At 39.9% G+C, this 27,773-nt stretch overlaps 1 protein-coding gene across 2 annotated transcripts in view; it reads left to right on the top strand.

Annotated features, from left to right (window-relative positions):
* PID1 (phosphotyrosine interaction domain containing 1) overlaps nucleotides 1–27,773 on the top strand; it is a 264,184-nt gene that overhangs the window by 120,079 nt on the left and 116,332 nt on the right. For both annotated transcript variants that reach the window (XM_070773353.1, XM_070773350.1), the window contains one exon: nucleotides 1,387–1,533. In XM_070773353.1, the coding sequence (XP_070629454.1) occupies nucleotides 1,399–1,533 (135 nt within the window). In that variant the 5' untranslated portion in view covers nucleotides 1,387–1,398. The remainder of the gene's footprint in view (nucleotides 1–1,386; nucleotides 1,534–27,773) is intronic.

Raw genomic sequence — 27,773 nt, 5'->3', positions numbered from 1 at the left:
GTGAATTTTTTTTTTTCTTTTTATTGCCTGAGTTACCTTCCACACATACTTGTGGGACATCTGTTAGGTTTCAGTTGATGTTTTAGGTACTTGGGAGACTTCATTAATTAAAACAGTTTCTACTTATATGGTGCTTATATTCTAGTGGATGGTGATGGAATAGTAGTAGATGGTAGTAGTAGTAGTCTAGTAGATGGTAATAAAACACATTTCATAGTAATGATAAGTAGTGATAATAAAACAGGGGAAGGAAATAGTTTTGAGGATTTATGTGTACCAAGCTTAGCTCCATAATCTGTGTGGCTCAATGCAAAATGAAAATCAATGTCCTCCATTCAAAAAGTAGAAAAAAGTGCCATTAAAAATACTAAAAATAAAGTTTTTTTTCTTTTCTTCCATGAATCTCTCTTTGGAATAATTATGGTGGTTTTTCTTTTTAAAGCTTGCTGTTTAATGGTGTTCTAAGTTTAAAGAAAAATTAACTTTCAAATTATTAACATGAATTTGTCATTCATCATTTACTGGGCTCAAGTAAATGAGAGGATAATGGGTAGGAAATGAGATTAGAGCTGCTTTGGGTTCCTGAAGCATGCGTGGGCTTAAAGTACAGAGTAAGGACTTAGAATTTTTTGATGAGAATAGGGGAAGACTTGGGGATCTTTTGGCAGAAGGGTGACAGCTGATTAGATTTTAGAAGGATTCCCTTAGGCTGCTGTGTGGCAAGGTTGGAAGTGGCAGGACTAGATTGGAAGCTGCTATAATAGACCAAACAAAGGTGGTGCCTTAACTGTACATATAGAAAAACAATGGTGATTAAATGTGGTTAGTGCCAATAAGAATTGAATGTAGACTAGATGTTTATTTAGAGTCCTGGCCTAGACAGCAGATAAAATGGTCTGTTGAGAAGCAGCTAATTTTCTTAAGTTCTACGGCCAAGGTATGACACAAAGGAAAAAGGCAGACACAACAAAGGTCAAGTATGTATGTTTTTCATCGGTTCTTTTTCATTATCTCTAGACTTTCCTTCAAATAGCTCCTATAACATCTTCACTTTTTTAGCTGATTTTAGCATAGATTACACATCTAGAATCTCATCCATACATATCACTTTGGAAGAACCTCTGAGAACAAAGTTCTGGCAAGGCTGCCACTGCCCCATATTTCCATGGCATAGGAGAGTGGGTATTGGCTGTCTCCCATAGTTTCATTTTGGTAGTATCCTGACAGATTTTTCCTTCCATTGTACTCAAACCTTTTGGCCTGCCCTAGTAAAAATGGAGTTAATAAAATAAAAAGTTTGCTCCTGAGTTTGCTGTACAGTGGCACCTTGTACAATTCCAAATGATTTCACTCTGTTTGGCCTTTTTGTTTTTTGCTGCTTTTCAGCACTTTCAGACCATGCTGAAGTCTAAGTTGAATGTCCTAACACTGAAAAAGGAACCTCTGCCAGCGGTCATCTTCCATGAGCCAGAGGCCATCGAGCTGTGCACGACCACGCCCCTGATGAAGACCAGGACTCAGAGTGGCTGCAAGGTAGGGGGCTCATGGCCAGCAGGGAACCTGTTGGTGGGACAGACAACAGGATGCATAGCCTTAAGGCACTTGTTTCATAGTGATAACTTTTGTAAAGAGTGAAGATGTCAGACGACTACCAGAATAAGCTCACTGAGTGATGGTAGTATGAATTTATACCCCGCTTTATGTTTCTTGGTGATATAACACTCTTCATCATATGGTGGTACACACTAAAGACATGAGTTATACCACATGTGAATGAAATAGTAATTGCCCCATATTTTCTGCAGCCCTATGGAATGTTGGGTTTGACAAGAAAAATTATGTCCTTAAAGATAATTCCCCCCTTTGTATTTGCAGTCTGAACAAGATATGTCTTAAAGACCAAAGAACAAAACAAGTTTCTCAATAGTTGTACTCTCTGAATCCTTTGGGGGTAAATTTACATTTTCGTTTTGCTGTAGCTCTTAAAATTTATTCTAGTATTCATGCCTCAGAATCCATTTAAAAAGTGTTTTTCATTTATGTAAACCATAATGCTGACTTGGAAAGAGAACTAGAAACGAAATACATAATTTTGGTAAGTTTTTGGCTTCTTTCTCACATAGTATTCTTTTTTACATGTGTTGATGAATATAGTCATCGCCTTAGAGGTAACAAAGAAAATATGTCTCATGCATATTTTGTCATCAGGAATTTGTTTTGAGTCCTGAAAGTAAATTAAGGGGCAGGGAAATGCATGTTTGCTTGTGGATTTCTTTTATAACCTCGTAGTATACTCTTTCCCTTATTGCTTTCTGGGTTAGGGAAGCAAAGATCCATTGATCTTTCTCACCAGAATATTCCATCCCCTCCCCAGTGCTTGCATAGTTGTGGTCAGATTGGAGCAAGCCTGAGTGATGGTATTTGCACAAAACCTCACACATGTCCATTCATCGCACAAATACTCTGGGTGTGCTCAGTGACTGCCTGGCAATGGAGATAGTGAGAACCAGAGCCCCTACCCAACCCCAGCATCTTTATGCGGCTTAACTGTTCCTTAGAGGAGGAGAGAGGGAAAAGTACAGATGAACAAAACATTGACTCATGAGAATGTCAGTCTGTGAAGAACTTGTGGAAGTATCTGTTAGAGGGAGAAGGAGAGCGAATTCCCTGATCTTGTGCATTTTAGACAGAAAAGAATGGACTGGTGAATGTGGGAAGGTGACAGAGTTATGGTTTGTAGTGGAGTCCAGTGGGGGTCCAGGCATAGGGAGCTTTGATACTATGGCAAGGAGTTTAGATTTGGTTTTAATTTCTAGAGAGAAGTAGCAGAGAGATTCAGGCAAACGAGTTAAATGACTCCATTTGGGAAAAAATAAATTTAAACGATAACTCTGCTAAGGTGAGCATCTAGCTTCTCAAAAGCAGTGGCCAGTGGCCCTGCTTCAGCAGGGGAGAGAACCGCCTTTGGTCCTCTTGTATGCAGTGCTTTTGGTGAATTGATGATGTGAAGGAATTTTAAAACTACTCATTAAATTGTGAAGTGATAAGAAATCAAATTAGGTTATATTTCCTTTAGAGATTTCCTGAAGTCTTTTTGAATTCTGTTCCTGTTGGGGACAGTGGTCCCTCAAAAGCATGAGGAAATCAGTAGGAACAAGTGTAAGGAGGAGTTTGGTAAAGTCTGCAGGGCATGTTTAAATGGAAGGGAAAATGCAGCTACAGAATAAAAAGACCTAACAATGCAGTCCCAGATACAAAAGAGGGGTATGTGTGTGTGTGTGTGTGTGTGTGTGTGTGTGGTGGGGGGAGGGAGAAGGAGGAATATTTGCTAGGATAATATAACATTTCTAATAAGAAATATAGAATTCCAGATTCACGGAGTAATTTTTCTTTCTATGCATTCTTTAGATCATGTTCATTTATTTTACTTCTAGAGGGATGTTGAAAAAGACATAGAAGGAATTGAGAAGAGCATGTCAAAAAGAGTGAGACTTGCCCAGGCATTGGTCTGTGGGGCTATTTAGACAAAGAGCAGTCAGCCGTGATTTCAGCTGGATGCAGGGAAGAACTTACACATTCAAGGTGAAAACCACGTTCCACCGGGCTATAAAAAATTTATGACCTCTCCAGCCCTAGAAATCTTGAAGAGGAGATTCCAGGTGCAGATAATCATAATCCTAGAATCGGGCATCTGGGCCAACACCTCTTGAGGTACTTTCCAGCTTTTTTATTCTGTTTCAGGGATGAAAACCTCTAATGTATCCTTCTGTAGACTGCGCACTTGAATCCACTTTACATATTTAAATTTTAGCTGCAAATATACTGGAGTCTCAGCCTTTCATTCTCAGGGACAATGTCACCTTTGTGTTCAGAGTCATAGTCTTTGGTTCCAAAACAACGAAACAAAGTTAGATTTTTGAGCCTTGAAATTTTGATTTAAAATCTTCAGATCTCCCCTATTTATTTTATTTTATTTTTATTTTTCAGATCATCCCCAGGAACAAACTGTAGTGTTTCCTCTCTAATTCTTGCGACTAACTTAGCTCCCAAAATGCCAGCTGCAGAAGGATCTCCCTCCCGGGCTCCAGCCTGCCAGGCATAATGAGCACAATGTAGCCAGGGCCCAGCTGCAGAGCCCGGACCCTCCTTCCTCCGCACAGTGCTGGTTCTTTTTGCCTTACAGCTCTCAAGTTGTGCCTGCATAACTTTAGGTTTGGGGAGGAAAAGAAGCAGGAGGAAGCAAAGGAAAGGGGAGTTGCAGAGGGATTCTGGTGAGTGAGGTCAAGGCCCTGGCTCTTCTCAGATTTCCCATTCCCTCTGATCTGTATTCTCCGTGGGTCCTTGGCGGGATGACCCTGCCAGGCTATTCATGTTGCGGGCAGCTGGGTCTTTGTGTATTCTCCTCCCTTGCTGCCACTTTTTTTTTTCTTTTTGGAGTGAAGTTATTTAACTGTACGATCCACTGCATACCATTAGGATGCTTATTGGAACTGTTCCGAGTGTCAGATGCTTGTGTTTGATTTTGCAGCGGAGACAATGGCTTATCTTGCCTGCCTTTGCCTGTCTAAACAGGGGGATCCTAGATGGCTTTGGCTTGTCAGCAAACATTTATTTAATTAATAGTCATTGGAAACCTACTGTGTGCATGGAATTGTGGAGAAAGGAGTCAAAGTATGTGTTGTGAGTGAGTAGGTGGCTCAGGGGTAAAGAATCCACCTGCCAATCTGTCTTCCTGATCCCTGGGTCCAGGAAGATTCCCTGGAGGAGGGAATGTCAACCCACTCCATCATTCTTGCCTGGAAAATCCCACGGACAGAGGAGCCTGGCGGACTACAGTCCATGGGGTTGCAAAGAGTCAGGCATGACTGAATGACTAAGCACTCACACACACATTTAAATTATTAAATTGCACAAAGCAATTTATAGTCAAGCAGAAGGAATAAGATGAATGCCTGAATAAATTGCGAGTGCTTCCAGTACTTATGAGTATGTCAGAAACCCCTGGATGGTAGATTTCTGAACCATCTTTCCGAAGAGTTTGATTTGGGCACTCAGCTTACTGGTGGGGAGCAGGAGCCTGCACTTTAGAATAGACCGTGCAATTTACATGAAAGTGGTGATTGGACGTGCTTTGAGCTTGAAGACCTGAACCACAGAGAAGGATGTGATTACAGCAACTAAGTGAATGGAGATGCAGTGGGGAGGTGGAAGAGGTGGGGAAATGGGAGCAGTTTAGCACATCTAATAACATTTATCTTTTATTTAAAATGTTTTATAAACTATGTGATTGGTGGTCATTTCTAAGAAAGGAAAGAGCATGGAAGAGAAATAGCAAGAGAAGATATATTGGGAAAGATGCAAGAAGGAAAAGCAGGAAAATTAGAAGTTATTTACATAGGGCTCCTGTTTGGGTCTGGATCTGTCTGCCTTTGGGTTTCCCAGGTGGCTCAGTGGATAAAGAATCCACATGCAAGGCAGGAGACTTAGGAGACGTGTGTTCGATCCCTGGGTCGGGAAGATCCCTTGGAGGAGGTCATGGTAACCCACTCCAGTATTCTTGCCTGGAGAATCCCATGGACAGAGGAGCCTGGTGGGCAACAGCCCATAGGGTAGCAAAGAGTCAGCCATCACTGAAGTGACTGAGCATGAATGCACTGTCTGCCTTTGTTCTGGATTTACCTGGTTATCTTATTCTATACCCCCTCAGCATCTCAGGAAGGAGCCAAGGTCCTGAGCTAGGTCTTGAGAGATGGTCTCCCGAGGGGATGCTCTTCTTGGCCACATGTGGCCTTTGGGAGTTGCTAGTGAACAGAGCTGGTTGAGCATGTGTTTCTTTCCACTCCCTCCCTTTCCATCCCCTGTTGTTAACGCTGAGGGCACCCTTGACTTCATTCTGCAGCTTGGTAGCTGTCCAGCTGCCCCATCCCTTTATTCTTCACCGTAGGCCCTGCCAACATCTCACCTGGGTCTGCTCTCCAGGTGGTGCTTTGTTTTCCAAATCTTGCGACCTCCTGAATGAGGCACTTGGCCTGACATCTTCTCAATTATGAGAGCAGAAACAAACTAGTCTCCAGGAAGGAATTAGTGATTCATAAACTATGACTGTTTTTACTTTACCCACTGAGATTTCTGTGTTCTGGAGTGTCAATGGTAGTCCCTTGGCTCTAAGAAAGCATGTGATTGATTTATAGTTTCATGGGACAGGGAGGAGAGTTTCTGAACTGAGGGCTTGGCAGGAAGTCCTCAACCTCAACTCCTACCATTTTGTGCACTTGTGAAACGGCCAGTTTGAGAAGTGGACTCGAGCTGTCCTGCTTATCTTACGCTGTGCTGTGCTGTGCTTCGGTGCTCAGTTGTGTCCAACTCTTTGTGACCCCGTGGGCTGTAGCCTGCCAGGCTCCTCTCCTAACTTGAGTTTAAATATATTTAAAATTAGCATTATAGTGTATCTACTTTCTACACATATTTTGTATTTATTGGATCAGTTATGTATTTCATTAGAAATATAGTCATATTTTCTCACTTTACACATTAACAGAAGGGAAAAACATTGATTATATTATTATCTTCATCAAATGCATGTTGTAGCCTTATTTTGGTATAGGTAATTTTGGACATGGGAACCTAAATATGTCAATTATACAGACTTTCTTTCTGCAAAATAAGTTTCTGATTGAGATATGAAGGTAGAATACAAATAAAATAAAGAATAGTGGTATAGGAAGTGAGAATCGGGCTGTTGGTCTTCATGGGTTTTTTCCCTCCATATTCAGAGTGGATGATATCTAAGTCTGATTTATTTTCTCTTCATTCTTTCTCATAGTTCCCTGTAAGCAAATCAAAGCTCAGTTACTTCTGCTTGTCTCTCCAAATGGAGAAAGGTAAAAGTTGATAGGAGGTTATAGTTGTTGGTTTTCCTGTGATTTTTACTTTTGTTGATTTGTAAATTTTCTGACTTTCTCCTTCCCTCCCTCCCTTCTCCCCTCCTCCCTTCCTTCCTTCCTTATTTTCTTCTCTCATTTCTTCCTTCATCCATAAGAATATATTGCACACCCTCAGGATGTTCTGTGTATTCATAGGGACACAAAGATAAACAATGGTATTAGAAGCTTCATGCTAAAATAACAGGAAATGTAATCCGAATTGACTTGATTCATTGACATTGATTTGCTTTGGAATCTGCAAGTTCCAGAAGAAAGGAAGAAGGCAGGAGATGCTAGAGAGGGAACAAAAGTGTCCTCTGCAAAAAGTTACCCAGGGTTAATGACCTGCAAGGAGGTACAGATACTCTGCAGGAGGGGTGGCGGCGGTTGATGATAAAGGCCGAGTCCTCAGGTTGCCGACTAAAGGCTGCTTTTTCCTCCATGTTATAGCCCGTTTTATTTCCTTGGTTTCTAATGGAGGATGTTTCTTTGTAGATAGGATGAGCCTCAGTAAGAGTACAGGCTACTCTCTTGGGCTTCTCTCGCCAGCAGTCATAAATGGCCATCAGCTGCCACGTGGTTGGCCTTCTGCACTGAGAGGCTTTCATCTTGCTGGTGGGGAGGGTGTTTTCATTCACTGGAGAAACTCTGCATCCCCCTTTTTAGTCTGGGTTTCTAATTTTGGCAGCCCATTAGTCAAGGTTAGACAAGAGAAAGAGAGTCAGGATTTCAAAAGTGATCATGGGTCCAAGCTTCTGGAATTTGGGGTTTCTGTGGGATCACAAGTGGCAACACCCAAAGGGTGCTATATTAAGTGGGTGTGGAGCTCCGTGGGTGCCCTGAGGGCGTCGTTACGGAGAATGGGGATGGGAGAAGACGAAGGAGTGAGACAGGCATGCGGAAGTACAAACTTACACACATCATCACGCTTGTTTTTTTTTTTTTGACTGAAGAGAGTATTTATTCCATGACTATTCTTTGGCAGAATCGGTATGGTGTTCCTGTCTTTATGCACACACTCTTTTGGGCTTAAACCCACTATTTCAGACCTCTCAGCATGCAATGTGCAGGAGAGGGTCTCATGTTGAATTTATTGAATCAAAGACACTACCAGTTATACCACCAAAAAAGAAAAATGCTGCCACTAATCAGTGTATGATGCCATTGGCACTAATACATGTTCATCTTTCGGGTTTTTAAAACATGAAAAGCAACAGCTACCTTAGACTGGATTAAATATATAAGCACCAGGAACAATAATAACACATTGTGCATGACTGGGTGGACCCAGCACTGTTCTGAGTGCTTTTCATGATTAACACGTTTCATCTTCACAAGTATCCAATGAGTAGGGACTGTTGTATAATCACACAGTTTAAGGATGCAGGAGAGAAAGAAGAATCACTGGGAAAGGAGCGCCAGGAACACAAGAGGATACTCTCCTCCCCACCGGGCACCGACTCCTCTTCAGCCTTTTCCTCACTTCATCCTGCACACACCTCCCAGGCACTCTGCTCCCCACCTTGTTCAGCTCTCAGATACATCAGAAAGAAAAATGGATATAGCTCTGGTAACAGCTGAAGCCCCTGTATGTTGTTTTAGGGTTGGTCTCTTTACATATGTTCAAGATACAGGCTACTTATGCTGTGATACTTAGTATGGAGGGATATTTCATTTGTGGTTTTAATGTACACTTTTTGACCACAAGTCCCAACTTATGACTTTGAATTCTGTACTTTGGTCTTCCCAGTGACAACTGTGGTGACTTTAACAAAGTTCTCTATCCTTCATGAGCTCACTTTTGTTATACGGTGACTAAAATCTTTTCAGGCTGGAAAGTACCTTTGCTTGCGCTAATGAAAGTGTTGAGGATATAGATTCTCGTTCTGCATGAATGCCTGTTGAGTAGAATGGCAGACTTCTTTATGAGGTTCTTCTTTCCCATGATTGATTTGTCCCATTAAGGGCTTCTCTGGGGATCCTTATACCTTCAAACTATTTATTTCCTGCTGCCTCCCACACTGAGAGCTGTGGCTAAAAATGACCATTTTACTCTAGGGAACCAGATTTGACATTGCAGCTTAACCTTTGTTTAATGTCAAAGATGGTATCTTCCTATATTTCTGAATTTGTAATGTTGCTGCCTGCTTTACTTCTTGCCTTTAAAAACTCTTGGGAAATCAGCAAAGATGTATTAGTGAAAAATGGGAAAATAATCTACATTGAAAGAAATTATAATATTTTTGCTCTACAATACTATGTAAAACATGTGGCTATTAAAAAATTTTTGTAGAAATTGTCCTGGTGAGAAAAATGCTCATAATGTATTAAATGAATTTAAAAGGTTTAAAATTGTTTTTAGATCCTATTTTAGTAAAATAAAGTAAAAATAAAATAATTATATTCAAATATTCATAATGGATCACACTAAAATATGAACAGAAATGATCCCTGGATAGTCAGATTATAGGTAAAACTTTTGATTTTCTTATTTTTTGCATTTTATAAATTTTCAGTGTTCAATAAATATTGCTTTTGTTATTGGTTTTTAAGTGTAGTTATTAAATTAAATTAATAATTATTTTAACAATTTAAATTGTTAATTTATTTAATTAAACAATTAAATAAAAGTAATTAATTGGGTGAGAAGGTCACCTGGAAAATTATCTTTAAGCAACTCCATTCTCCTTGGAGCATTTGGAAAAGAGTTCCCTCTAGTCACCAACTTAGACATTAGTTTCTTTTCTTTGCCCAAGTCAGAATTTCCTTAGCTTCAGGGTAAGTGACATTTTTCCATCTAACGTGTAAATTCTCCAGTGGCAGACTAGTCTGGTGTGTTTGGCATAATAATTATAAGTCCTGCTCATATGCATTTGCAAGGATGGAGTGCTTGGTTTCCTCAGAGCTGCTGTGTAGCAGTCTTAGTACCTGAAACTGCAGAAATTTATTCTTCACAGTTCTGGAGGTCAGAAGTTCACAATCAGCATCACTGGGGAGAAACCACTGTGTTAGCAATTCCATGCTCCCTGTGGAGGCTCTCCGGGAAAATCCACTCCTTGCCTCTCCCAATTTATGATGGCAACAGGCATTCCTTGGCTTGTGGCCACATCACTCCAGTCTCTGCCTCCATGGCAACACTGCCTTCTCCTCTTCTGCCTGTATCAAATCTTCCTCTACCTTATAAAGACATATGTGGTCAGAAGTAAAACCCACAAGACCATTCAGGATCACCCTCCCCCCCCCCGCCCCCGCATTTCAAGATTCTTAATGTATTCAAATCTGTAGACTCTTTTTCCTTTTAAAGTAACATTTACAGGTTCTAGAGATGAGGACCTAAATATCTTTGTGTGTGCTCACTCAGTCATGTTTGAATCTTTGTGGCCACTTGGACTGTAGCCCACCGGGCTCCTCTGTGGAATTTTTCCAGGGAAGAATACAGGAGTGGGTTGTCATTTCCTACTCTAGGGGATCTTCCCAACCTAGATATCAAACCCATGTCTCTTGCCTCTCCTGCATTGGCAGGTGGATTCTTCACCACTAGCACCACTATAGATTCCTCCCTTATAAATGGGGAATTTTAGAAGTGTAGGAACTTACAGGCAAACATGCAATGTTCAAAGTTGTAAGTTGTTTAGGTTAACTTTATTCTCTGTTGGGCCTAAGAAGACTCTTTCATTGAAATTCAGAAAGCTAGTTAAAAAATAGAGAGATGAAGAGAGTTACTCCTATATTGGGCCACATTTCTTTGATGATTTTACTTCCTTAATCAATATTTCTGAAAAAGAAGAGATGTCTTAACATTTAAATGAAATAAGATTTTTTACAGAAACTTGTGAGCATTTGTAATTTGTTATGGTTCAGTGTTGTGAGTATGTTAAACATTGTTTGTTTAAAAAAAAAAAAGCCCATGATTCTGCCACAGGGAGTGAGAACACTGTTTTCCCTCCACTCCCAACAAAGTTTTAAGGATAATTTTGAAAATGATTCAGAAGCTATCATCAGTATAATGTGTGTGTCTGAGAGAAGTATCTTGTTATGAAGTTATTTTTTCCCTCATGGTTTCCTCATTAGATGGTTTGTCTTTGAAACAATTTGTTGGTTTAGTTCTGAAAATTTAGCTTAATCATTATGTGAATATAGGGTTCATTTAATCAGAAAACATTTTAATTATTCTCCATGTTTCCTTGGATTAATTCTGTGGATAAAATATAGTTCCTCTGTGGTAGACTTCATCTGTTAAGGCAAAATACAGAAGCACCACACAGAAAACCAATTAAGTTGACAAAAACTCATTAATAATATGTTTTATGGTTTCTTTCCTGCAGAGCTGTAGTACTTATTAGAGATGGTTGCAAGGTTATGATAATTTCAAAAGTAAAATCTACTTTATACAAATATAATGCTCAAGTATAAGTAGTTAATGTTTAAAATATGTTCTCATCATTATATATATTTATATACATTTATATACATTTTCCCCCTAGTGTTTTATTCACCTTTTACATTCGAGGTGTCTCTAATGAGGAAATGAAATGTTACAGCAATAGTCAGCCTGATAGTCTAGGATTAGTTTAATTGTTTGTTAAATGGAAAATGAGCATTAAATAAGGAAGCATTAGACTATATAGGACTTCCCTGGTGGCTCAGTGGTACAGAATCTACTTACGATGCAGCAGATTTGAGTTTAATCCCTGGGTCGGGGATATGCCCTGGAGAAGGAAATGGCTCCCCACTCCAGTCTTCTTGTCTAGGAAATCCCCTGGACAGAGGAGCCTGATGGGCTACAGTCCATGGGGTCGCAAGAGTTAGACACGACTTAGTGACCTAACTACCACCCAGACTATATAGACTGTGAATATAATCTCATAAAGCCTGAAATTTCTTTGTTAGTGATTTTTTTGCCTTAAATTAAAAATTTTTATCAAAGCATTATCTATACAGATAAAACCTTAGATAATGATGAAAATGGAACATAAAATATTTTTAATTGACTTCTTTATCCTTCCCTCGCACCCTAGTCCTGCTTAAAGGAAAATGATAATTATTTCAGCGCTTTGTTCTTTTTTTTACCTTCATATTTTACATACTATGTTTTCACCCATTTTAGATATCTTCTGTCTGTTTAGGAAGGTAAAATTCTAGGCTCTAATAACCCTGCCAACTTTCCTTCCTCCATCTTCCTAATATAATTACTCCTGAAATTTTAGTTTATTCAAATAGGTGCATAATAACTAAAACACCCATCATTATACCCTGATTGTATTTAATACATTAAAAAAAATCTTATATTGAAGTACAGTTGTGTTAGTTTCAAATGTAAAGCAAAGTGATTCAGTTATACATATGCATCTATTCATTTTTGCTCATTTTTCTTTAAATTAAACATTTACAAGTTTAGAGTTAGCATAGTTCAATATGGGCTTCCCAAGTGGCCCAGTGGTAAAGAATCCACCTGCCAATGCAGGAGACACAGGAGTAGCGGGTTTGATCCCTGGGTCAGTGGAGGAGGAAATGGTAACCGTCTGCAGTATTCTTGTCTGAGAAATCCCATGGACAGAGGAGTCTGGCGGACTACAGGCTATGGGGTTGCACAGAGTAGAACGCAACTGAGCAACTGAGTATACACACATAATTTGATATACATTTATACCTAATTTTCGCTAAATGCTGTGTCAGATTTGGCATATACTTATCAATATGTTACTCAACTAGTAATTATAGAGGTTCTGTAAATCTTTTTAATCTTCTCCTAGGAGTCTCACCCAGAGTCCTTGTCTTACATTAGACTAGACTATTTGTTTCTGGGCAGTCTTCTTGCTATAAATCTGGGACTTCTCTCTTCTGTGGCAGATACTCTTCTGTTTTCTCCCCTGCTTTTAAGAAATGATACCTTTGCTTTTCTAGAGCACATACTAAGAAATAAAAATTGTGTGCCTTGTATGTCTGAAATTTTTTTTATTCCGCCCTCACCTTTTGGAAAATTTGACTGGATATAGAAAAATAAATTAGAAATAATTTTAGATTTAGATTGTGAAGGCACTGTCCATTTATTCTGCTGTCTTCTGTGTCTTGGTGTAAAATGTCCACCCCCCAAATCATTTAATTGGAAGGTGGTGGGTCTTTACAATTTGGAGACTCGTATTTCTTTTCAATTTGGAGACTCTTTTACTTAAGTAAAATTTCTATTTCCTCTCTTAGTTTTAGAACCATTTGAGAAATAAGAAATAATATAGGTAGATTAGATGAAAATATCAGTTTTATAAAACTTGCTTGGAAGGATGGAGTTTGGATATATAGGTTCACTGGGTTTTCTAAAGTTTTTAAATCTTGCTGGAACCTCTGGTATCTTATTCTATTCTCCCCCATTCATTTTGTTCTTATGACTTAAAATGTTCATTATGATCAATTTAGTGTAGTTTGGAAATGACATAAATATTCAACGCCTATCCCACCATCTTTATCTCGAAATCCTCTCTGAATTGTTAAACCCTCTCTAAATTGCTAAGTTTCACTGTTTAAACTTTTCTTATTTTATATTTTTATCTAAAATAGAAAGGGTGATTCTTAGCTTACTTTTAGGTTTAAAGAGGTATTTATAAAGTACTTTGAACTTTTCCAAAGAGCAGGGCTGTATAAATAAAGTAGCATTGTTATTCAAATAGAGCTCCCCTTGATTTGAATGAAAAGGTCAATGAACTACAGACAAAATGGTGGCAAATGAGGAAAAGATGTTAAAGTGGCAATAAATTACCCGAATTATAGAAAGGTCATAAACTGTGCTCTTAAATAGGAACAGCTATTTCTTATTACATCTCTGAGTATTTCAACTCCCAATTATCAGCAAGTAAATTATAAAAACCACTGTGACAGCAGGTGCAGATGTGTTCCTTGGTGTGCTGGGTGTTCATTTCTTTGTTTTTACTGAAAATATTATACATTCATTTCTTGGCAGGAGAAATGATGTCTAGGCTTCCGTGCATACTGAGTTCTCTAAGTGAGGCATTAGTCAGATTGGCGTTTATGAGTCACCAGTCATCTTCATAAGCCAAATCCAGGAATTATAAAATAATTTACTCAGGAAGTAATGGGGATAAATGAAGTTTATCATCCTGGGAAACAGGAAAGTTACCTTGTGAGCTAATGATCTTACTGAAATGAAGTTTTCCCCCCACCATTGATGGATGACTCCACTGTCTTCAAAAACTTGTGTGTGTGACACTTATGAGCAGTGTTAGAAGTCTCAATTGTCACCATCTAGCTTAGCTATAGTATGTGGTAGGGCAGGAAAAGTGCTGTCTACTATCATAGAGACATCTTACTATTAGTCTGTTCGTTTGTTTTGTTTGGTGTGTGCTTGGTCATGTCCGACTCTGTGATCCCATGGGCTGAGGCTCACCAGGCTTCTCTGTCTGTGGGATTTTACAGGCAGGAATACTGGAGTAGGTTGCCATTCCCTACTCCAGGGGATTTGACCCATAGATCGAATCTATGTCTCTTGCTCTACTGTTCATGGTATGGTACAAAGCAGGAGTCTACTTTTCTCCTTGGATAGCTTGCCAGTTCACCCAGAGTTCACCTTGCTTATGTCCTAGTCCCTACTCTGCTCTCTCTTCCTCATTCTCATTCCAAAGTGACCTAAAATCCTTTAATTCTTTTTCTCTTCCTTTAAGCCACATCCTCCAAGGGGCCTGGCTTACAGGGAACTTTGGGGGTTAGGGGACAACTGCAGTAGGCTTGGTGGCTCAGTGGTAAAGAATCTTCCTGCCAAGCAGTAGACGTGGGTTTGATCCCTAGGTTGGGAACATCCTCTGGAGGAGGAAATGGCAACCCACTCTAGTATTCTTGTCTAGGAAATTTCACGGACAGAGGAGCCTGGTGGCCTACAGTCCATGGGGTCGCACAGAGTCAGATAGGACTGAACAATTAATACTTGCACTTTCTTTAATTATACTAAATGTAAAACCAAATTTCAGAGGGCTTTGATGACTTCAGTACTGTTTCACTGATCTTTCACATCTAATCAGATCATCAGTTTTCACCCCAGAATGAGGTAGAAAAGATCCCACGACAGAAGGGCATGTATCAGCTCTGCCCCTTTGTTTTGTGTGTATTCTTTTTATATCTTCAGTCTGGTGTTTATTGGCAGGAATCTCAGCTGGGCTTTGTTAAAACCAGGTTATGAAACCCATAAATCCATTGAGAAGAGCAAATGTAAACAGTAATATTCTGAGTGATCATAACAGCGAGATGGCTCGTCAACTCCTTTTCCATGGTAGTCTCCTTTGGAGACTTTGAGTTTTGCATGTGACACTGGTCATCTGAGATATGCACTGGCCAGAGGTGCTAGGGTCCATTTGTATATTAAACACGAGCTGTGGTGAGTTTATTTAACATTTTTGAAGATAAAATAACTCTAAATAGAAATTCTAACATAACATCCCTAACCTGGGGGATTCAATTCACACTTCCCAGGGTGTACTTTGGAGACAAAGGACCTAGAGAACAGTGGTAAAGACCTTGAGGCTGCTTCTTGGCTTTGCAGGAGACCATGCCAGGATCATTCATTGATATTTGCTGCTGTTTCAGGAGGAAAAAGTGATAGGCTGGTGTCAGATACTTAGATTCAGACCAGTGCCTTCTTGGGGTCCATGTAGCAGATGAGAAAGTCTAGACCCATCAGGCTGAGTGATGTTCTTAACAAAGGGGTGGAAAATCAGAATTACCATTTCATTTTCTTCATTTCTGGACCAATCCAGTGACACTGCTCCTCCTTACTGTATCATGGGGGAGATAAGAAAAGAAGTCATCATCACTCATGTGGATGTTAAAGGCATCCAATGAAACGCAAGCTCATCTTGCTTTGGCCAAGCTCTGAAATTTATTGACAGCTAGCAGGCAGTTATTATAACCAAGAAGTTCATTAGCTAGGGCAAACTTGACATTTGTGGATCAAGATGTCTTTGCAGAAAGTAGAAGAGACTTTCTCAGTGATGAGGTGTTTAGACTTGGGAGTATTTTGTTCTTGTGCAATAGATCACAACACAGGTTTTTGGAATAGAAAGGTGCTAAGATCAGCACTATCTAAAATGCAGAAAATTCAGGATTCTGTGAAAGAAGCATAATGTTATTTTCATTGTATTTGCAGAATAGATGGGTTCTTCACCTAGCTCATCCATAGTGGTTTGACTGCATTCTGTAGGTTTCAGTATTTGACTTATTAACTAATGATTACACTGTGACTGTGAATAAGGTGGTTTGCGGACATTGCATCCTTTTTATTTTTAATTGTGAATAAAGGTAGGTTAAGTGCCTTGACAATAATGTTGAAGCTAGGTTAAGAATCCATGTATTATGAGGGTATGTTTGGTTGAAAGAGAGCTTCCCTGGTGGCTCAGACAGTAAAGCATCTGCCTGCAGTGTAGGAGACCCAGGTTTGATCCTTGGGTAGGAATGATCTCCCGGAGAAGGAAATGGCAACCCACTCCAGTACTTTTGCCTGGAAAATCCCATGTACGGAGGAGCCTGGTGGGCTACAGTCCATGGAGTTGCAAAGAGTCTGACACAACTGAGCGATTTCACTTTCACTTTCTTTTGGTATAAAGAAGCTGTCTTTTCTTTTTCCCTCTTTTTCTTGCCCTTGTTTTTCTCTGTTTTCTTTACTCCATCCTTTCCTTCAGTCCCGTTTCTCTGTTATCACTTGCTTCCTTTTTCCCACAACCCACCTTCCTGCTTCTTTCTTCCTCCTATACCCTGGAACTCATTTGTCCAGAAGATGCACCAGAAGGGCCTCTGATTTGATAGGTTCACATCACCTTCTCAGCCCAAGCAAATCCCTTTGGTCTAGGGATGGAAGGTACCAGACTGGGAACTTTCTTCTGTTATGGAGCTTAACTCAGACTACCTGGACTTCCAAAGGGAATTCGGGTACATTAGCACTGTGGAAAGGGGAAATGGACAGTATGCCACGATAGATCTATGTCTACAGCAAATAGCATCCTTTGTACCGTTATACATGATGAAATGATGTAGAACCTTAGATCTTAGGCCACGGTTGTCTTGTTTCTGCTCCAGTTTGGGTTCAGTGATCACCTAATAGTCAAGTGAGTATTTTAGTGAAATTTGGATATGATTCAGGGAGATTAGCAAGAAAGAGGCTCTTGGAACTATTTTGAAGAGTATGGATTTCAACTGGGTTCTCATGATGGACAGATAGGGAAGAAAAACTGCATGAGAAATCCTGAGAAATTTAGAAGGACATGAGTGACCTGGCAGATGTTATGCTAAGTGATTAGAAGTCAGACACAAAGGCCAATACTGCATGTTCTTACTTATCAGTAACATCTAAACTAGTCAAACTCATCAAAGAGTCGAACGGTGGTTTCCAGAGTTGGGAAGTGGTGGGGGTCATGAGGAGATATTGGTTAGAGGGTACAAAGTTTCACTTTTGCAAGATGAGTAAATTCTAGGGATCTAATGGTTATCTCTGGGCTTTCTAGGTGGCACTAGGGGTAAAGAACCAGCCTGTCAATGCAAAAAACCTAAGAGACATGGGTTCAATCCCTGGGTCGGGAAGATACCCTAGGGAAGGACATGGCAACCCACTCCAGTATTCTTGCCTGAAGAACCCCATGGACAGAAGAGCCTGGTGGGCTGCAATCCTGGGGTCGCAAAAAGTCAGACATGACTGAAGCGACTTAGCACACAGTGGTTATCTGTAGTTAATAATATTGGATTGTATTGCCTAGAATTTGCATAGAGGGTAAATGCTAAGAGTTCTTGTTGTTGTTTAGTTGCTAAGTCGGATCCAACTCTTTATGACCCCATGGACTGTAGCCCACCAGGCTTCTCTGTCCATGGGGTTTCCTAGGAAAGAATACTGGAGTGGGTTGCCATTTCCTTCTCTAGGGGATTTTCCTGACCCAGGAATTGAACCCATGTCTCCTGCATTGGCAGGCCGATTCTTTACCACTGTGCCCCTAGGGAAGTGTTCTCACCACCCCCCATAAGATAACCTACATGAGGTGATGAATATGCTGATTAGCATTGTTGTAGTGGTCATTTCATATTGTATCCATCTATCAAAGCCTCAAATTGCATATACCTTAAATATATCCCATAAAATCTAATAGGAAAACTCAAATGAACATTTTGGCTAACCCCATATATGCAGTTTTCATTTGTCAATTCTACTTCAATAAAGCTAAAACATGCTTAACAACATGTTTAAAAGGGCTGAGCATTTTTAGAAGACAACTTGTGTACCCACTGCTCTAGTCTGCACCTGTGATGTGAGCATCACTCCTATTTCCTGCTTCCTTCTGAGGGTCCAGGAGAGCACGGGGAGTGGACAGGGATGGGGACTGCTTTCTGCTCTGACTTGACAGTGGAGGCAAAAGGCCACTTGCTGTCGTTATTCTCTAGGTTTCCAAGAACTTGTTTGCTTTTCTCCAAACACGTGATTTCTCATTTTCAGCGCCTGAGCGTTCAATGTTTTCTGCAGGGTGTGGTGTGAAGGAGACCCGTGTCCCTTTGTCTCTGGGTGTCTGCACAAAGGAAGAGCTTTGTCTGGTGTCCTCAGAGAAAGGCTGATGTGTTTTCTTGTGATCCATCGAATTCTCTCCTTTGCTTTCTTCCAGTTTCTCAAACAGAACAGTGGAGAGCCTGTTCCATGGAACTTTCAATAGCTTTGATGTGTATATATTTATAAGTTACCTAAGCAAGGTGCTTTATTTATAGAAAGCATAACTCTTGGTTCTGGTCTATGGAGATTCAGTTACCTGTGTAACTGATGCACTTGCATTATGCCCAAGTCCACCTGTTTCATTCATCCCTGTGTAGAAGTATCTGGGCGTCTTTACAGTTATTTTGTTCATTTCTGTCTTTCAGCACTTGAAAGTTGATTTACTTTACAGTGTATCGAGTGCAAGCTTTTGTTCATTTCTATGCCTTCATTCAGAAAATATTATATTTAAGTCATTAACATCTAATGGGATACATCAGACTGAATTTAGTGTCCTTGATTTGAAATTCAGTCTTCTGGTAAGAGATAAATATCATCTTAACTGTTAGAAGTTAACTTAAATATGTTTTATGGGAAAGAATGATAAAAAAATAAGTGATGATGCTTTATTTTCCACTCTCAGGGCCCCCAGTTCTTTTCACTAAAGCACATATGTCACAATTAAGCTACTTTGCCATACAAATCTGTGTGGCATGTTTGATAGAAATCATTTAATTTCCTCTACTCTTTTGTTTCTGAGACTTTCTTATATGTATTAAATGGAGCAACTACTTATGAGGATTCAAAAAAGGGCACAGCCTTCTGAAGTTTATTTTACTTGAAATTGATGACATATGGAAAGGTTTGTGATTAAAGGAAAAGGATCATGAACTTAATTTATTAAAGCTCTTACATGTGAAAAATAATCCCTCGTCTTCCACTTGCAGTTTTCCTTCGCTGTTCTGAGCACAGCTTAGCGGTAGGAAATAGCCATTTGTCTTAAGGGAGTTGAATTTTTCTGCTGCATAGACTTTAGTTTGTGGCTCATTTCTCTAAGAAAAACATGTTTACCATAAAGATACATGATAAGATCTGCCATAGGATGTATGAACCTTCTATTTGAAGTTTTTCATCTCTGCAGTGTGTAGTTTTAGGTTAAGGTAGGGTTCATTATGTTGGGTGAATATTTATCTAAATTTTCTAAGAGGTCAAACAGTACCAGTCATTTTCTTAGTCAATTTATGTCCCTGAAGTTCAGAATAATCAGCTACTAGATTTAAATCAAAGAGAAAGTGCCAATACTTCATTGATTTTTATTTTAGTGGAGGGTAAATAGTCCATTATCCTTAATTCACATAATGAAGTAGAAGAAGCTATTTTCATAGGAAGGAAATAGATTTGGGAGCATTAATATATGGCCAAGTCCAAGAGTGAGAAATATTAGATTTATGAAATGATTCTCTTTATTAACCAGTGAAATATCAGAAAACTCTGTTAAACTAGTTATCCCATTGCTGCATAAAAATTACTCCCAAATGAGTGGCTTAAAGCAGCAAACATTTATTATCTCACAGTTTCTGAGGTTCCGGGATCTGAGTGCAGCTTGGCTGACTGTTTCTGCCTCTAGTCTCCCCTGTGGCTGCCTTCAGTGGAGCTGCTGGCTGGCCTGCAATGTGGTCTCAACGCTCAGCTGAGAGAGCGTCCCCTTTCAAGTGCACTGGGGTGGTCATCAGCGGGATTCAGTTCCTTCCAGGTGGCTGGACTGAGGGCCACAAGAGCCTCTCCATAGGGCAGCTCTCCAATATGGCGGCTGGCTTCCGCCATAGTGAGTAAGCGAGAGAGCCAGGGGGACGAGCAAGATACAAGACAGCGTCTTTTTGTAACAAACTCGGAAGAGGTATTTAGAAGCCAGTCACAACTAGATCCGGTCGACACTCAAGCGGAGACTGAATACTAGGAAGTGAGGATCCTTGGAGGCCCTCTTAGAAACTACTACCACATCTCTGACTACTTTTCAGACCTTATCCCATTAATCAACAAGAATAAATTGGGCTTGCTGTTTACTGTCTAATCATCTGAGTTCTGCATTTCACATAATTACTCTTCGTGCTTTAAAACAAACCTCTCCTTAGCTTCGGCTCTTTGCTGCTTGAGTTTCCTTATTTTCTGAACAGTAATTAATTTAATTGCTATCGTTGTCGTTCAATTGTTGTGTCCGACTCTTTGTGACCCCCATAGACTGCAGCATGCGAACCTTCCCCGTCCTGCACTATCTCCCAGTGAAGTTTGCTCAAACTCATGTCCACTGGAGTAAAAACAAAAAACAAAATAAAAATGAGATGCTTTCTTTGCGGCTGAAATTCCTTCTTGATTCAATGAGATGCTTTCAATTCCCTGCACCGCTCCTTTGACTCCCTCCCTGTTCAGTGTTGCTTTGAGAAGCTAGACCTGCTGGAGACCTGCTGGTTTTTCTGTGGCCATAGATTTTGCTGTAATTACACCCTAAGCATTTTTGTATAGAACTTCTGCATCAGGTGCCACCAAGGAGGGTGCCACCTCTTCATAAGACAGTCCATTGTACTATTCGTTTGCAGACCACAGAGCTCACAATCTGAAGCTATGAAGTACTGTGGTTTTTTGGAAAGTGAAGCTTCCACCAGGGTTGGAGGGAGGTGCTGGTGTATTTTAGGATTGACCAAACCCAACAGGAACCACATTGGAGAGCCCTGTCCAGATCATGAGAAGTAGATATTGGTGTATATGGGACTAGCTAGTCATTGCTGACAGTATCAGCTAGATCTCTTTTTCTGTGTATCAAAGACAAAAAGTAGGCAATTGAGCAAAGTGCTGACTCTTTGTTAGCTAATACTTTGTTAGCTAACATGGGTTGCCATGTCCTCCTCCAGGGGATCTTCCCAACCCAGGAATTGAACGCAGGTCACCCACATTACAGGTGGATTCTTTAACGTCTGAGTCACCAGGGAAGCCCCGTCATGAAAATACATGATTTCTTCATTACCTTGAAGAGACATTTACACTCCCATGTCAATTACAGCATCATTCACAATGACCAACATGTGGAAACCACCTATGTGTTGACTGACAGATGAATACATAGAATGTGATATCTACACAAATGAAATATTTTTAGCCACAAAAAAACAAGGAGGTTCTCTACTTGTGATAGCATGAATGAACCTTGAGGGCATAATGCTAAGTGAAATAAATCAGAGAAAGACAAATAGTGTATTGTCTCATTTATACGTGGAATCTCATAAAAGTGAGAAGGAAAGAGCAGACTCATAGATTCATAGAAGCAAAGAGAAGAATGATTGATAGTTATTGGGGATTGAGGGCATAAGAAATGGGAAGATGCTGGCCAAAGAGTACAGATTTTTAGCTATAAAGTGAGTAAATTTCAGGGATATAATGTACAGCATGGTGACTTTAGTTAATAATACTGTATTTATACTTGAAAGTTGCTATGAGAAGAGATGTTAAATGTTCTCACCATCACAACAGCAATAGCACAGTGGTAATTATGTGAGATGAAGGATGTGTTAACTCACCTTATTGTGGTAAATATTTCACAATATATACCTGTATCAAATCACCACATTGTACACCTGAAACTTACACACTGTTGCAATTATATCACAGTAAAGCTGGGAAAAAAGAAAATATGATTTCTGAAGTTAGTCATATATGCATAAATCTATCTTTTCGTGTGGTATTCCCTCCTGGCCTCAGTGATCTAGCTAGTGAATTTGGTTGAATTTGACTTATTTGGCAAAAGTAAGAGATTAAGTCTTTACTTTGCCCATGAGATGTTTGTGGACAAAGGATTGAGATTTCTCTGTTCTGTGTTTTCCTCCTGTTTATTTCTGCTGAGAAAGAGTGCCTCCTTTAAGATGGGCATTTCAATGAGGTCATTGGAGTCAGGGCTTTTCTCCTTTCCTAAATGACAATATGGATGATTTGTGTCCAGGTAAATTGCTAGAAAGATGACACTGTGAAAGTGCTGCCCTCAATATGCCAGCAAATTTGGAAAACTCAGCAGTGGCCACAGGACTGGAAAAGGTCAGTTTTCATTCCAATCCCAAAGAAAGGCAATGCCAAAGAATGCTCAAACTACTGCACAATTGCACTCATCTCACACGCTAGTAAAGTAATGCTTAAAATTCTCCAAGCCAGGCTTCAGCAATATGTAAACCGTGAACTTCCAGATGTTCAAGCTGGTTTTAGAAAAGGCAGAGGAACCAGAGATCAAATTGCCAACATCCGCTTTTTCAACATCATTGAAAAAGCAAGAGAGTTCCAGAAAAACATCTATTTCTGCATTATTGACTATGCCAAAGTCTTTGACTGTGTGGATCACAACAAACTGTGGAAAATTCTGAAAGAGATGGGTATACCAGACCCCCTGACCTGCCTCTTGAGAAACCTGTATGCAGGTCAGGAAGCAACAGTTAGAACTGGACCTGGAACAACAGACTGGTTCCAAATAAGAAAAGGAGTGTGTCAAGGCTGTATATTGTCACCCTGCTTATTTAACTTCTATGCAGAGTACATCATGAGAAACACTGGGCTGGAGGAAGCACAAGCTGGAATCAAGATTGCCATGAGAAATATCAATAACCTCAGATATGCGGATGACACTACCCTTATGGCAGAAAGTGAAGAGGAACTAAAAAGCCTCTTGATGAAAGTGAAAGAGAGTGAAAAAGTTGGCTTAAAGTTCAACATTCAGAAAACTAAGATCATGGCATCTAGTCCCATCACTTCATGGCAGATAGATGGGGAAACAGTGGAAACAGTGGCTGACTTTATTTTTGGGGGGCTCCAAAATCACTGCAGATGGTGATTGCAGCCATGAAATTAAAAAACGCTTACTCCTTGGACGGAAAGTTATGACCGATCTAGACAGCATATTCAAAAGCAGAGACATTACTTTGCCAACAAAGGTCCATCTAGTCAAGGCTATGGTTTTTCCAGTGGTCATATATGGATGTGAGAGTTGGACTATAAAGAAATCTGAGCACCGAAGAATTGATGCTTTTGAACTGTGGTGTTGGAAAGACTCTTCAGAGACCCTTGGATTGCAAGGGGATCCAACCAATCCATCCTAAAGGAGATCAGTCCTGGGTGTTCATTGGAAGGACTGATTTTGAAGCTGAAACTCCAATACTTTGGCCACATGATGTGAAGAGCTGACTCATTGGACAAGACCCTGATGCTGGGAAGGATTGAGGTCAGAAGGAAAAGGGAACGGCAGGGGATGAAATGGTTGGATGGCATCATCGAGTTGATGGACATGGGTTTGGGTAGACTCTGGGAGTTGGTGATGGACAGGGAGGCCTGGCATGCTACAGTTCATGGGGTTGCAAAGAGTCGGACATGACTGAGAAACTGAACTGAACTGAACTGAACTGAAATCACTAGGTTAGTGTATGTGTAAATCCATCCCTGGTGGCTCAATGGTAAACAATCCACTTGCCAAGCAGAAGACCCAGATTTGATCCCTGGGTCAGGAAGATCCCCTGGAGAAGGAAATGGCAACCCATTCTAGTATTCTTGTCTGGGAAATCCCATGGACAGAGAGCCTGGTGGGCTGCAGTCCATGGGGTCACAAAGAGTTGGACATGACTTAGGGACACTTTTTTTCTAAGGCCGCAGTCAAGCCATGTAGTTAACCTGGGCTTTTCTCCTGGTGAATGGATTTTGAAGTGGGAAGCAGATTCTGATTCCACCTCTTAGGAGTTGCGTATCTGAATCAACATAATCATCTTAGTCTCTCTTACATCATCTGTAAAATGGGACTAATACTCACCTGGGAAGGTTGCTGTGAAGGTCAAATAAGATAGTGACAGGTATATTGTTCAACGTGGGGAATATAGGCAATATTTTATAACAACTGTAAATGGAATGTCACCTTTAAAATTTGTATAAAAAATTAACAAACTTGTAGACACAGCCAGGGAAGGAGAGGGTGGAACAAATTGAGAGTAATGTTGAAATGTATACATTACCATATGTAAAATAGATAGCTAGTGGAAAGATTCTGTATAACACAGGGAGTTCAACATGGTGCTTTGTGACAACCTTCAGCCTTGAGGGATGGGAACGGGTGGGAGGTGGGACGAAGGTTCAAGAGGGAGGGAACATATGTGTATTTATGACTGATTCACATTGTTGTATGGCATAAACCACAACATTGTAAAGTAATTTTTAGAATTAATAAAATTCTAAAACATAAAAAATAAATAAAAACACCTTCCTTACAGTTGAAGGATATTTTTTCTTACCAACTAAAATGCTAAAATAAATTATCATGTTAGAATGCAATAAAACTGTGTATTTAAAAAATTTTTTTTTTAAAATCAGAGACAGTAATAGCAGATGGCAAATAAAACAGCTATTTCTTTCTTGCTTTTATTTTTATTTATTTTTAAAATCCTCTCAACTTAGCTCAAATACTTTGAGAGATTCTTTTATTATTTTTTTCATTCATGACTTTTGTTTTAAATGCACATTGTCCAGTTTATCACTTTCACCATTTTAAAGCATAACTTTCAGTGGTATTTAGTATGTTCACCCTGTTGTGACTAATTCCAGAACATCATCATGACCCCAAAGGATGTCTCCTGCCAGTTAATCCATCACTCTCAGTCCCCTATACCCCAGCCCCTGGCAGTCACTAATCTACCTTCTGTCTCCATGAATTTGCCTTGGCTGCATATTTCACATGAATGGAATCATACAGTATGTGGCCTTTTGTGTCTGGCATCTTTCACTTAGCATCATGTTTTCAAGGTTTCTCAGTTTTATCTCCTGTAGCCATTTCACCAATGTATCCTGTATATGAGGGGAAAATAATTCAACATGTGTGCTCTCTGAATGCTGGGCAAGAGCAGGGTCATTTTAATAGCAGGATGAGCCCATAGGAACCATTGAAACAAAGAGAGAAAAGAACAGTGTGAAGGATGCCAGCAAATTCATTTGTACATCAGCATCTATAGAAATGACTTCTCTTCCCTTGATACACTTCCCTCCATCTTCCCCTGCTTTGCTCTCTTGCATCTCTTCACCCCTTTCTTCCTTTCCCAACCCCCTCCTCCTATCCTGTCTTCCTCCCTCCTTCCCTTCCTTCCTTTTGCTCTTGATTCTCCCCTCTTCATTTTCTCCCTTTCTTTGTTTCTTCATTTCCCTCTTTTGTTATCTTTCTATAAAGGTAGAACTAAAATAGGTTATACTAAAAAATTCTGTTGCTGGAGATCTATCCCTAGAGCATAGTAAAAGTAATTAACATTAACCTCTGGGATCAGAAAAAAAGTTTAATACAAGAGCTTGGTTTAAAAAAAAAAAATCACATTTATCACTTGAAAAGAATATAGCCATGAAAAATTATGCTTCATTGAGTATTTAATGGCAGAATATATGTGTGCGTGTGTGTGTGTTCAGTTGCTAAGTTGTGTCTGACTCTTTGCAACCCCATGGACTGTAGCCTGCCAGGCTCCTCTGTCCATGGGAATTTTTTCAGGTAAGAATACTGGAGTGGGTTACCATTTCCTTCTTCAGGGGATCTTCCTGACCCAGGGATAGAACCCAGTTCTTCTACATTGGTAGAAAGATTCTTCACCACTGAGCCACTCGAGAAGCACTGACAAATCATATATTTAGAGATAAAATGACCTTGTTTGTACAAAATAGTGCTGCTGTACGTCTCCCAGATTTTTAACACACCAAATGATTAGTGCACATAATCTATGTGCATTTTCTAGGAAAAATTAAGGTCATACAATTGGAACCATCATTATATCATAATATAGGGCAATTACTGGTGCTTTTATTTTTCCTCTTTGTGGTTTTCTTGTCTTCAGAATTTTCAACAAAGTATATGAATCACCCTTTGGAATCAGATAAAAAAAGGATAATAACAAATCAGATATAAAAGAATAAAAAAGGACCATAAAGAAGGCTGAGCACTGAAGAACTGATGCTTTCACATTGTTGTGCTGGAGCAGACTCTTTAGAGTCCCTTGGACAGCAAGGACATCAAACCAGTTAATCCGAAAAGAAATCAATATTCCAGTGAATATTCACTGGAAGGACCGATTCTGAAGCTCAAGATCCAATGCTTTGGCCACCTGATATGAAGAGCTCACTCATTTGAAAAGACCCCAATGCTGGGAAGTATTGAGAGCAGGAGAAGGGGTTGACAGAGGATGAAATGGATGGATAAAATCATCTACTCAGTGGACATGAATTTGAGCAAACTCTGGGAGACAGTGAAGGACAGGGAGGCCAGGCATGCTGCAGTCTATGGGATCACGAAGTGGAACATGATGAGTGACTGAACAACCACAGAAGGATAATGAACTTTGGTCCTGAATGTAGCTAGTGGAATAACTCCATTCTGGGCCATGAAGCCAGAGATCCGTCTTTAGTATAAAGGAGCAGCGTTCCTTGAATGAAGGCTTTGAGATGGGATGATTTTGTCTCCAGGACTATTTGACGGTATCTGGAGGCATCTTTGGCTGTCACAACACAACTGGGGAGGTGCTAGTGGAATCCAGTTGTTAGCTAAACATTCTAAGTGCACAGGGCGTCCTTCCCCTACTTCCTCACCAACAAAGAATTACCCAGCCCACATGTCAGTAGGGCTGAAGAAGAGAAACCTGCTCATTGGTTAGTTCAAATATTTTACATTAGCTCATTGGATCGTATCTGTAGAAAAAGTCATCACTTGGGTTGTCTTTAGTGGATGTTAAGAATTAATTGCATAGAAGGCAATGGAGTAACACTCCACTGACCTCATTATTTAAGGACTTGAGATGAACTCTTTTCTCTTACACTTGTTGTCTGTATGATTTTTTTTTTTTTTTAATCTGGATGTGTATCTCCTAGAGAAGAAGCCTGGCAGTATATTTGAGGTTAGCATGTTGATACTTGCTTAGGTCACAGAATTCCATGGAAGCAAGGAATAAAGGGAGCTGCCACATAGAGAGTCCTCAAGTCATGCATAATGAAAGAAAATTCTGGCTGAGGGAATAGTGCCACCTACTGAATTGTGTTTGTGTTTTCGACAGGTTCTAATTTATGCAGGTTGATGCCTGGAAGTGTTACTTTCAATTATTGATCTCCGCATCTTCTTAAGTAGTTACTGCCAGAGTGTTAAACAATATTTAGTTATTATTGGATCAAGCTGTAATTAGAAACAGCTGTGAGCAATTGAATGCCATCCAGCTCCTGAAGTAGCAAACGAAATTGTACTTGAAGACCTCAGATTGATTACTAGAAATTGTATCTGGCAGTTAAAACAAATCCATCTCCAGTTTGAATGCTACCAG

This window comes from Bos indicus, chromosome 2, assembly GCF_029378745.1.
Source record: "Bos indicus isolate NIAB-ARS_2022 breed Sahiwal x Tharparkar chromosome 2, NIAB-ARS_B.indTharparkar_mat_pri_1.0, whole genome shotgun sequence".
In the NCBI taxonomy this organism is placed as follows: Eukaryota; Metazoa; Chordata; class Mammalia; order Artiodactyla; family Bovidae; genus Bos; species Bos indicus.
This window is presented reverse-complemented; position numbering and strand designations above follow the sequence as displayed.